This window comes from Octopus sinensis, linkage group LG7, assembly GCF_006345805.1.
Source record: "Octopus sinensis linkage group LG7, ASM634580v1, whole genome shotgun sequence".
Taxonomy (NCBI): Eukaryota; Metazoa; Mollusca; class Cephalopoda; order Octopoda; family Octopodidae; genus Octopus; species Octopus sinensis.
The window spans coordinates 26,169,268-26,182,848 of NC_043003.1; the positions used below are offsets into that span (position 1 = coordinate 26,169,268).

Consider the following 13,581-nt stretch of genomic DNA (forward strand, 5'->3'; position numbering starts at 1 on the left):
CAACGAGGGTCCCAGCTGATATGATCAACGAAACAGCCTGCTGGTGAAATTAACGTGCAAGTGGCTGACCATTCTACAGACACGCATACCCCTAACGTAGTTCTCAGGGAGATTCAGCGTGACACAGAGTGTGACAAGGCTGAGCATTTGAAATTCAGGTACAACTCGTTTTTGCCAGCTGAGTGGACTGGAGCAACGTGGAATAAAGTGTATTGCTCAAGGACACAACGCGCCGCCGGGAATTGAACTCAAGACCTTACAATCGTGAGCCGAATGCACTAATAAATATATATATATATAAATGAAAATGACATAATTATAAACTATATGAGAGAGAGGAGACATAGAAAAACACAAAGATTGAGAGGAGGAGAGGGAAAAGACAGAGGCAGAGATAAGAGAAAAAAGGAGGAAAAAAGGCTGAGAGATATAGGCAGGGATAGGAATGGAATATAGAAAGGTAGAGAGAGAGAGCGCAAGATCAAAGAGAGAAAGAGAGATCAGGGAGAGAGAGAAATAGATCAGAGAGTGAGAGAAAGAGATCAGAGAGAGAGTAAAGAGACAATGGCAAAATAGAATACAAAGGAGGAGAGAGAGAGAGAGAGAGAGAGAGAGAGAGAGAGAGAAATGAGTAAGTAGGAAAGAGAAAGGAAGAAGTTTTTGCGGTGTAGTGTGACTGTACCCAGGTGAAATTGAAGCAGTAATTTGGTTTCAATTACAAGCTAAAATTTAATCCCTTTTTACACAACTAAATGCCAATGAGAGACGGTATGACTGTGCCAACTCCAAGAAATTTGAACCCTATTATTTTGATAGGTCATCACTTGTATGCATATGAGTGAGTAATGAAGGAGTTTTTAAGCACTGGGTTTTTTTTTTTTTTTACATTACAAAGTATCCATCAGTGGGTAACTGAATATGTAACTTAGATCTAATAAACACGGGCATAGCTGTGTAGTTAAGCAGTTTGTTTCTCAACCCAATCAACCCCTGGGCTGACAAGGGACTGCCCTGTGAGTGGATTTGATAAAAGCAAACTGAGAAAGAATATTGTCGTGTGTGTGTGTGTGTGTGTGTGTGTGTTTGTTTGTTAAAAAGTTACACTGTTTGCATAGTGTTCTGTTGGAATTTCTCTCGTCAATAAATTACCCACTTGCTTCGTGCCTTTGAAGCCATGTGGCTTGAAAGACAGATAAGGGCAAGCACCAGGAGTGGCATACAGCTGCAAAACAAATGTTTCCTGATAACATTTTTGCCTAAACCATGCCAACATAGAAAAGCAGGTGTAAAACAAACAGAAATCTATCTACCTGGCCACTAGGATAATGCAAGCGCATGCACACACACACAGAGTGGATTTTTTGTCCATTATCTTTTACTTGTTTCAGTCAAGTATAATGGTGATGCTGGGGCACAGCACTGAAAAATTCAGTCAAACAAATTGACACCAGTACTTATTTTCAAGTCTGGTACTTATTTTATTGGTCTCTTGCTACAATGCTAAGTTATGGGAATGTGAACAAACTAACAACTTATTTCTTTATTGCATACAAGGGGCTAAACATAAAGGGGGACAAACAAAGGAATTAAGTTGATTACATCGACTCCAGTGCGTAACTGGTACTTAATTTATCGACCTCGAAAGGATGAAAGGCAAAGTCGACCTCGGCAGAATTTGAACTCAGAATGTAAAGACAGACGAAATACCGCTAAACATTTCACAAGGTGTGCTAACATTTCTGCCAGCTCACCACCTAACAACTGTTAAGGGGTAGTGGGTGGACAAGCACAAAGACACACACACACACACATGCAACAGGCTTCCACATGGTTTCCACCAACCAAATCTACTCACAAGGTATTGGTCAAAGTAGAAGATACTTTCCCAAAGAACCAAAGTGCAGTGGGACTGAACCTGAATTCATGTGGTTGCCAAGCAAGCTTCTTACACCACACAGCCATGCCTGCACCTCATGATACTTCAGCTAAAATACCTAACATCATAACACAAATTAGACAAATTATGAAGTGCTGAAGGATGGCCTCCGGATGCTGAACTTTTAGACAACATGATGGAGGCCTGAAATACCTGGCACTTTGCTGTACTCAAGAAGACCCATACTCCACAGCAGAAGTGGACTGGCCAGTAAGAGTCCTGTGCAGGTGCACTGGCACATAAGAGTGCTTGTGCAGTGCCATGTAAAAGCACTCTGAACATTTAAGTGGTTGGCATTAGGAAGGGCATTCAGCTGTAGAAACCATGCCAAATCAGACTGGAGCCTGGTGCAGCTCTCCAGTTTTTCAGCCCTGGTCCAACCATCCAACCCAATGCTAGCATGGAAAACGGACATTAAATGATGTCAATCTTGAAGTGATCCTGTTGAGAAGAGAAGAGGCAATACCAATACACACACTCAGAAGAAGGTATGGTATTTAGGAGAATCTAATTTGCAGCATGTCCTCAAAAATAAAATCATACAGTTTACAACCACATGAAAACAACTAGCTAGTAGATTTGGTCAACTGATGTTATCTTCTTTTATCTTTTATTTGTTTCAGTCATTGGACTATGGCCATACAGGGGCACCACCTTGAAGAGTTTTTAGTCTAACAGATGTACTTATTCAATTGGTCTCATAGCTGAGCTGCTAAGTTAAAGGGATATAAACAAACCAACACTGGTTGTCTTGTGGTGGAGATGGTGGTAGTGGGACATGAACACAGGGGCAAAGATTCACATGCACACACTTTTATCTATCTATCCATCCACCCACTATACACATGAAAGCACATGGCTCAGTGGTAAGAACATCAGGCTCACAATCATGAAGTAATGAGTTCAATTCCTAGACCGAGTTGTGTGTTGTGTTCTTGAGCAAGACACTTTATTTCACATTGCTCCAGTTTATTCATCTGTAGAAATGAGTTGTGATGTCACTGGTGCCAAACTGTATAGGCCTTTGCCTTTCCCTTGGATAACATCAGTGGCATGGAGAGGTGAAGATGGTGTGCATGGGTAACTGCTGGTCTTCCATAAACAACCTTGCCTGGGCCTGTACCTCAGAGGGGAACTTTCTAGGTACAATCCCATGGTCATTCATTACTGAAGGGGGTCTTTACTTTTTACCCTTTTACACCACACACACACAAACAAACATACACATGATGGCTTCCACACAGTTTCCGTCTACCAAATCCACTCGCATTAGTCAACCCAGAGCTATCATAGCAGACACTTGCTCAAGATACTGCACAGTGGAACTAAACTTGAAATCATATGGTTGCAAAGGGTGATTCTTAACCACACAGCCATGCCTGTATGTAACTGTATTTAAATTAAAATCAAATCAACAGAATAATTGAATTTCAGAATATAAGGGGACATAATCACTGATTTTGATTTATCCTTTGACTTCATTCTTCATTGGTGGTGGCGGTGGGGTGATGGTAATGGTAGTGGGGTAAATAAATATTGATATTGCGTTGGTGTCAAATTGATTGCAACCCACCTTCAAAACTTGTGACCTTGTGCCAAAATGAGAACTCATGAGGATGACTATGACAAGTATAATGAGCATCCTTTTTGACAGCTGCAAAGAGTGTGATCATACATACACAACCATCTTCTCCTTCCCACCCCAGTCTCTTACTCTCTCCTCTCGCTGTCACACTCTCACACACACACCCCTAAAGATACACATACTACCAGAGGTACTTTCAACTGTGCATGCACACATACACACCTACCGAACAGAAAAATATTTGGACATCACCAAAGACCAAGGAGAAGATGCAGGTGCAAAAAAAAAGGGAAAGAGAGAGAGAAAAGCAAAGAGGAAAGAAGGAAGAAGCTAGAGAGACAAGAGAGAGAGAGAGAGAGAGAGAGAGAGAGAGAGCAAAGGGGAAAGAAAGAAAAATAGAGATAAAAAGGCAGAATGAGAGAGAGAGAGAGAGGGGGGAGAGGGAAAGAGCAAAGGGGAAAGAAAGAGAAAGCAATAGAGACACAGACAGAATGAGAGAGGGCGGGGTAATGAGTAAGCTGGGATACCAGCAGCAATGAGTTTATAGTTGGTGGGTAGCTGAATGAATACATAAAACGATGAAAGGAGAGAAAGTAAAAATGAAGAAAAAGAAAAGCAAGGAGAGAAGAGGAAAAAAAGAAAAGAGATGAAGGAGGATGAAAGGAAAGATGGAGAAAAAAAAACACTGAAGGTGTATTAAATACTGATTTGATTTTTGAATAAATTTGATTTTGAGATCCAGTGTTGTGGTAGTGGCGGTAGTGATGGTGGTAGTGATGATGATGTTGTACAAGCATGGAGATGCTGTGGCTGTGGTCATGGAGGGGTGGTCACACTTGGTTTTGGATGTAGAATACTGATGCTGAATTAGATGGGGGAAGGGCATATGTACTGGGTGGGTAGGGGCATTGGGTAGGCTTTCCTTGTTGTGTAGGGGTTGATTGCAGCACACACACATGTGGTTGGCATAGGTGGGTGTGGTAGCGGGTAGATGGCAAAATTGTATTGAGAGAGATGGATAGAAAGGAAGAGGTAGAGACAAGGAGAGAAGACAGAGAAAGGGAACATGAAGACTCAGGGTGCAGGAGCAAAGAAATGGGGAAAGAGCATAAGTTGGAGAGGAGAAGAAACAGAGAGAAAGACAGAGAGAGTGAGTGAGATATGGAGAGAGAGAGAGAGAGGAAGAGAGTGAGATATGGAGAGAGAGAGAGTGAGATATATATATAGAAAGTGAGATATGGAGGGAGAGAGAGATATGAAGGGAGAGAGAGATATGGAGGGAGAGAGAGATATGGAGGGAGAGAGAGATATGGAGGGAGAGAGAGATATGGAAGGAGAGAAAGATATGGAAGGAGAGAGAGATATGGAAGGAGAGAGAGATATGGAAGGAGAGAGAGATATGGAGGGAGAGAGAGATATGGAGGGAGAGAGAGATATGGAGGGAGAGAGAGATATGGAGGGAGAGAGAGGGTGAGATATGAAGAGAGAGAGATGGAGAGTGAGATGGAGAGAGTGAGATGGAGAGAGTGAGATGGAGAGAGCGAGTGAAAGATTTGGAGAAAAAGAGTAGCTGATTGAGAGAGTGACTACATTCAAAATGTATTGATTAGTAAAAACCATTGTAGCAGAGAGAGTATATGGTGGTGGTAATTTGGTGTATTATTCTATGGAGAACTTGACAATGATCAGAAGACTATTTCAGATAACAATAACAACAAAAACAGAAAAAAAGATAATATAGAAAGAAAAAAAAAACTGAAATTCTTTAAATATATTTACTTTATTTATTATTCTATTAGTTATTTTCTTTTGTAAATTGTTTCTATCATTTTATTTTAATGTTGTTTGTTTTTCTAAATTTAAATATTTTTTAATCATTTAAATTTTTTTATTCCATTCATAGATCTGTTTTTGTTTTTTCTTTTTTGGTAGTTGTTTTTGTTTTTTAAAGAACAATTAAAGACAGGCGAATAGAAAGCTGAGTATGTACCACAATAGAAGCAAGGCATTGTCAGTACTAATGACAAACATCAGTAGGAATAATATATATATATATATATATATATATATATACATACATACATGCACACACACACACACACAAATGAAATGGTGATGTAGTTGTTTGATTGGTTGGTTGTAGTTGTTGTTGTTGCAGGCGATAATGCAGGGTAGAAGTTAGGTAGGCAGGTGGGTGATTCAATACCCATTTCTGCTTATTTTTCGAAGGGTTAAAAATTATAGAAAAAAAAAAAAAATAAAAAACATCAAAAATAAATCTCATCAACATTCACAATAACAACTTCAATGAAACAAATCAAAACAAAAAAAAAAAAAAGGACTAAAGGTAAAATGAAAGTAACAGAAAGTAAAGAAGAAAAACAAAATTGTTTGTGACTGAACAGCAAAAGGTTAAAATACAATTTAGCTTTAAAGGTTCCTTATGTAGGTATGCATGTGTAGGTGAGGGCTTTTGTTAGTCAATGATTCACACGTACACGTATGCAAAGCTTTTGTAGCGGAGTCATACCTAATGTGTGTGTGTAAGAGGCTTCTGGGTAACTAAAGGTTTTTATACAGAAAACACGTGCACATGTTTATGCAAGTGTGAAGACTTTTATGGAAGAATCATGTGGATGTGTATACGTGATGTGATTTAAGGGTTTTTCCTGGAGGATCGGCATTCTTTTATTCTTTTACTTGTTTCAAACATTTTGACAGTGGCCATGCTGGAGCACTGCCCTGAAGAGTTTTAGTCAAACAAATCGACCCCAGAAGTTTTTTTTTTTAAAAGCTTAGTACTTATTCTATCAGTCTATTTTGCCGAACTGCTAAGCTACAGGGACATGAGTACACCAGTACCAGTTGTCAAGGGGTGGGGGTGGGGGGATACATAGACACACACACACATGGCAGGCTTCTTCCAGTTTCTGTCAACCAAATCCAATAGCAAAGGTTTGAGTCAACCTGAGGCTATAGTAAAAGACATTTGTCCAAGGTGTCATGCAGTTAGATTGAACTTGGAACCACATGGTAGGGAAACAAGCTTCTTACCACATAGCCATGACTAGTTTCAAAGTAGGGTCTCAGAGTCCTTAACTACAGACACAAAAGACTGATACAAATACAACAACCAAACAGGTATTTACAGAACAACAGAGAGACATCATTGACAGGAAAGAAGTTTTCATTTAGCCCCAGGGATGCTCTGACTGAGCAGACCTATTATCAAAAATATTCCAGCTTTGGTCATCCTGTCTTTTCCTATATGTAAATCTACATTAACCAATGTGCTTTTACATTTCTGAAGACAGTAGGAGGCTATCTGATGAAGATTTGGTTGCTACTTCTAATAGGTGCAGCAGTTTTGTAGAAGCATCTCTGGTGATTCAAGGGAGGAAAAGTGATACTTGAGGTCCCTTGTAGGCTACTTATCTAACCACCTGTATGCTAAGGACCAAAAGCAAGATTTATGGTCCTCTCTCATGCCAAAACCTTGTATTAAACTTCATGCAGAACCTCTGCAGAGATGAAAGGTCATGATGACCTAGGCAGTATTTAAAATACAGTACTCTAAGGATAGTAAATATTTCATTTTCAGAATACTGCCTGGAGAGAGTCATTTTCTTTCTGTGCCTTATTATTTAACGCACTCAACGGTAAAATTTCCACTTATTTCTTATTTTTATTTTCCTAAAATTTTCGTTGCATCTTGCAACCGTTTCACGAGTCAAGTCTATTGAAAAGGTTGCAAGACGCAACGAAAATTTTAGGAAAATAAAAATAAGAAATATGTGGAAATTTTACTGGTGAGTGTGTTAAATAATAAGGCACAAAAAGAAAATGACTCTCTCCAGACACAACAGAATATGCTTCAACATGAACTCATATAAAGAATTTTGCAAACCAAATCCAAAAATGAAATATATATATATTTATATATATTCTATGGAGTCGTTATGCCAATATAGTTAACACACACACTATTTCAATTCCATTTGTTTTCTTTATTATTAGTCAATTGGTTAAATATTCAACTAACTAATTTGTTTGTCAAAGCTCTTTTGTTGTGACTTGCAGCCTCTTCAATAACTATTGACTTAGTGTAGTATAGAGGCTGTGTTTGTCTATTTGAAATTTGTTGTGTGCATGCCAACGTGTGCTTGTGTATGTATGTACATATGCATGCATGCATGCATGCATGTAAATGTATTCTGCATATTCATGTTTGTGAACATGCTTGTGTGTTTGTGCATGTACTGCTGCTTCCTTGTGTGTACGTGTTTGTGCATATGAGTTTCTGTGAGAATGCACATGTACCTGTTCTGTACGCAGGTGTGTTCATATGTATGTGTGTATGCATGTGTGTATATATGGTCATGTGTTTCTGTCTCCTTATGTGTGTGTGTGCTTGCTTGTCAGTCCATATTACCTATATACCTCCCTCCATACCTATGTATATGCCTATCTACATACCTACCTACTTATCTACTTATTAGCTGGTTTATCTTCCTACCTATTTACCAACCTACATAACTGAAGTAACTAACAAGTTATATAACTGACCTAACCACCTAAAACCCATCTACTTACCTACCTACTATTTACCTAGCACAGGTGAGGTTAGATTTGGCATGTATGTATACTCTGTGGGTGCTATCTGTAGCATTGGGGTGTCTCTACCTTCTGCATGTATTTCCAATTTTGTACAGGTAATGTTTCATTTATGAGGACAAGCTCTTGTATTTGTCTAAGTGACGGGCCCTTCGAATGCTTGGACAAAATGCAGATGTCAATTCAGCACAAACATGACCATATGTACACACACACACACATAAAGGCACACATGCATACTTACACAAACTCATATGCATATGCACACACAAAGAAGCAGAGGCATGCAAACACATGCGCACACAACAAATCTCAGACAAATGTGGCCTCAATAATGGACTATGCCAATAGTCATTAAAAAGGTTGCAAGTAGCAACAAAAGAGTTGTGAGAAAGAAAAAAAACGAATCAGTTGGATATTTTACCAATTGACCAATAACAGAGGAAAGGAATGGAATTGAACCAGTGTGTGTTAATTATACTGGCATAATGATTCAGACATAACAAAATTTGTTTCAACAGACAAATTCATATAAAGAATCTTGCAAACATACAAAAATGGTGTGTGTGTGTGTATAATTATCTCTGTTCTCTATGCTGGCATGGGTTGAATGGCTTGACATGACCTCGTAAGCCAGAAAGCTAGTCTACACATGTATGTGTGTGCAGAGGAAGTGGGGGTTTGTGTATCCTTCTTGACATAGTGTGAGCATTATAAACATGTGTCACCATCATACAAGCAGCATCATTCATTCCCAATCTTCCATATAAATATGCCTGATCATGGGGAAATAATACATTAAGTAAAGCTAGGTAAAGGTTGGTGACACAAAGGGCATCAGGCTATAGAAAATCTGCCTCAAAAAATTCCAAGCATGGAAAAGTAGAAGCCAAAACAATGATGAAGATGAAACTCCATGTTGTTCCTGTTTAACTCAGGTTTGTTGAACTGTTCTCTGATGCAAATTATTCTGTGACCATAATCATTTTCCTTTGTCCCAGACTGTATCAACGACATTATCTTTTTAAGGTAATATTTAAAGGAGATTTGGCAGCTATTTCTAGCAGGTTGTGCAATCACATTGATACTTTTCTTTCACTGGCTCAAGAAAGTGAACATTGTATTGTGTCCTATTATTAAACTTTTTTTTTAACTAAAATGGTAGCAAATAAAGGTGCCATTGAAAGAGATCTAAGTGGTCTTGAACAAGAAAAGGATCAAAGAAATTAATCAGAAAGCCAAAACAAAGAGAAACAAAAGACACTTGTGTTAGCTACTTACTTGAAGTAATGCAATAAAGAGAAAAAACTGGTTAGCATATCTCCCAAACTGCTCAAACAAAAACTTTGGAAGAAATGAGGCAAAATTGTATTTGGCAGTGCTGAAATAAAGGGAAAAGAAGAACAATGAAAGAAACATGAAAAGAAGAAGAAATACAGAAATACAAATATGTCAAATGTGTATGTGTGTATATAAATATATATATATCATCATCATTGTTTAACGTCTATCTTCTATGCATGCATGGGTAGGATGGTTGACAGGAGTCGGCCAAATAAAAAAAGACTACCCTAGGCTACTGTGTGTTTTGGGAGAGATTTTATAGCTGGATGCTCTTCCTAACACTACCCACTCCGCAGAGTGGACTCAGTGTCTTTTACATATCACTAGCACAGGCAGTTAGTTTTGGCATGAATTTTACAGCTGGATGCCCTTCCAAACACCAACCATGTTACAGTGTAGACTGGATGCTTTTAACGTGGCATATATAAAAAGCAAGGGAGTTAAATGAAATTAAACTTGTCCTTATCATCACTGACATTATTGCAACTTTCATGTTTTTGTTCAAAGACTGGAAATGATAGGCACTGATAACATACTGGTATTTAAACTGATTCACAGAAAATCTCTTGTGGTTCTTTACATTCTGAGGTCAGATACCACTAAGGTCAGCTTTACCTTTCACATCTCCAAGATTGATAAAACAAAATACCAGTCAAGTACTGAGATGCTGATGATATCAACTAATCTCCTTCACCAAATTTCAGGCTTTGTGCTTATGCTAGAAGCATTTACTGTATTACAATCTAGTAGTAGTAGTAATAATAATAAAGCAACCATACTCTGGGATATGCAAATAAACACAGATAGAGAAATTAGGGCCAATAGGTTGGATATAGTTGTCAGAGATCATCAAGAATAAAAGTATTTTCTAATTGATGTATCAGTACCAACAGATGACAATGTTTCTCTAAAAGAAATGGAGAAACTTTCAAAATACAAAGCTGAAAATAGAGGTAACTCGAATGTGGAGCCTAAAAACAGAAACAATTCCTATCATAGTAGGTACATTAGGTATGATAAAAAAATATACAGACAAATACATAACAAAAACACCAGGACTAACAAATATATATAACATACAAAAAATAGCACTACTAGGCACTGCACACAGCCTATGTGAGACACTTTCAATAGAGTAAAAATGGGAGCATCACAACAAACCACAGCACATACCCAAGGCACACAGAGCTGCGTTCAGTAGTGCAGTGAAAGCACGTGATAAAAATAAGACTACTGAATAATAATAATAATAATAATAATAATGGACTCTCCCATCAAAGATGACATGTGTTCAGCTCTTTGCCGAATGACTTGCACAAACGATTTGTTTATAGTGATGAAATGTATATAGCTTACTTCCTCCATCAAACTGACATTGCCTGAAGAGGTGCACAGTGTATCACATGTCAAGTGTCGAAGTGATCATAGAGTAACATAAGATGATCATAGAGTAACATAAGATGAAGTGTTTTGCTCAAGAACACAACACACCACCCAGTCTAGGAATTGAAACCACAATCTTGCAATCATGACTGCAACACGCTAACCACCAGGCCATGTATCCTCATACAACAACTACAATAACAATAATAATGGTTTCAAATCCTGGCACATGGCCAGCAATTTCAGGGGAGGAGATAAGTCAATTAGATCAACCCCAGTGCTCAACTGATATTTATTTTATCAACTCTGAAAGGACGAAAGGCAAAGTCAACCTTGATGGAATTTGAATTCAGAACGTAAAAATGGATGAAATGCCTCTAAACATTCTGTCCAGCATCCCAACAATTCTGCCAGCTTGCTAAAATATTAAAGACACACACAGAATCCATCAACAGCTTCATTGACAGACTGATGTGCCAGCTGTTACCATTCTATCTTTAATATGAACATATTAATCTCAGATTTTCAACAGTGTTGCCATGTTTCACACATGAGAACCAGACATGCTAGAAATACCAGCCTGTCTCTCTCACATTACACCCTGCTATTTAAAAAAAAGAAAAACATGTTGAAGAATGTAACACTAGAAACGTATATCAAAGACAAGATGGAGATTTAGTTCTAGTTTCTAGTAAGTCAAACAACCATCTTTATTTCTTTCATAGTGTCACATTTGTGGCTCACCATCATTGTTTACATTTTAATCCTCTGGCATTTGAACCAACCATATCCAGCCTTAACATTCAACCAGTTTTATGTTCAAAACTGGTCAGATCCAGCCTGTTACACCTATCCCACAATGTCATTGCAAAAATAAACAATCGCATTATAAAAATCTCAAAGTGACGAGATAATGAATGATTAATTCAAAACAATGTGAATAAATAAGTATTACATTTAAACAGAGACATCTGGATGGCTAATCCTCATCATGAAATGTCATACATATCCTCATTGAAGCACAAAACACTAACACACGAACACAAGCACAGACATTCATGTATTACACAGCACCATTTGCTGAACTTATCATTAAATTTGGAAATGAAGGATTACAGTTTGAATCCTGAAAATCTTTTTTCTTTTATTTGTTTCAGTCATTGAACCATGGCCATACTGGGGCACTACATTGAAAAGTTTAGTTAATCAAAATTCACCCAATTACTCAAGTCTGCTGCTTATTCTATTAATCTCTTTTTGCCAAACTGCCCTGTTAGAAGGATGTAAAGTAATGAGCATGAGTTGCCAAGCTGTGAAGGACAAACAAAAACACACATGCACAGATGGGTACAGGCATGGCTGTGTGGTTAAGAAGTTCACTTCCTAACCATGTGGCCTGAGGTTCAGCTCCTTTGCATGACACTTGAGGCAAATTTTTCTAATATAAATCTGGGCCAACCTTGTGAGTGGATTTGGCAGCTGTAACCAATCCTTTTTCTAAAGGAACAAGACTTGAAATTTTAGAGGAGGAAGCTAGTCGATTACACTGACCTCAGTGGAATTTTAACTCAGAACATAAAATTACTATAACTGAAAGAAGATGTATGTGTGTGTGTGTGTGTGTATAAAAGGATGCCTGTCTGTGTGTCTGCACGAGCAGCTTTGCATTTCCCTAATCTACATACATATTTGCTTGCTGATTACAAATAATGGTCTTGTTCATATGTTCTGCATGCAGCCCACTGCAAAAGCCTGTCCAGGCTTTTTTGTTTTTTTACATGCCTTGACATCTTGCACAATCTTTGTAGACAAAAACCTCATTCATACAATGTTGTTTGCTTCTGATTCTGCATGTAGGCATGTCTGAATAGTTTGTTATTCGATAACTTGGGAGATTATTATCACACTTGGAAACAAGCAGGGATTAAGAACAAGAAGGGTATGCAGAAGCAGAAAACTTTGCTCCAACATACACTCATCCGACCCATGCAAACATGGAAAAGTAGGCATTGAAATGATATTTTAAATTCGTGTTGTAAGACAAGTTTCAGTTTTAATAAAAACCATATTCTCTAAAAATGAAGTGAACACTTCACACTCATTTCCCCGACACAAATCAACATGCATATATGTGGTGAGATTCAGCATAGTTTCCATATGGCTTTGAAGACACAGAGCTACCAGATTGTTTGACAGGGAAAATAATGACAATGTCACAGTTTGTAGGTCAGCAATATTTTTGGAGGTGTGCAATGGTAAACACAAACACACACACACAATGGGCTTCTTTAAATTTCTGTCAACCAAATCAACTTTCACTGACGTTTTGGTTGGCCTAGGGCTATAAAAAGAAAACATATTTGTCTAAGGTGCTGTGCAGTTGAACTGCACCCAAAACCATGCAATTCTGGAGCAGAATTCTGAACCCCATAGACAAGGTTTGGAAAAAAAAAAGACTTAAGCTGGTTTCAATTTCCAGCAGGGGAAAAAGAAAAAACAAAAATAAACATTTCAGTTCAGTTCAGTTCAGTTCACTTCACTTCACTTTATTTACACCGTTAATGGCATCGAGGAAAGGTATAAATGTTGGCACTCTTCTTTCCCTTTCACTAAAGACTTGCAGGTTTTATAGATTTGGCAGAATGAAAAATTATAGCTGTAGCTGTGAGAACACTGCCAGCAAGACAGCTGCCTACATCACTTTCAGCTTTACATCAAA

At 38.0% G+C, this 13,581-nt stretch overlaps 1 protein-coding gene across 12 annotated transcripts in view; it reads right to left on the reverse strand.

Annotated features, from left to right (window-relative positions):
* LOC115213810 (probable phospholipid-transporting ATPase IA) overlaps positions 1–13,581 on the reverse strand; it is a 509,671-nt gene that overhangs the window by 170,424 nt on the left and 325,666 nt on the right. For all 12 annotated transcript variants that reach the window (XR_004999986.1, XM_029782682.2, XM_036504660.1 and 9 more), the window contains one exon: positions 9,417–9,516. Coding sequence is in view for 11 of the 12 variants with exons in the window: in XM_029782682.2 (XP_029638542.1) it covers positions 9,417–9,516 (100 nt within the window). In the remaining variant the exon portion in view is untranslated. The remainder of the gene's footprint in view (positions 1–9,416; positions 9,517–13,581) is intronic.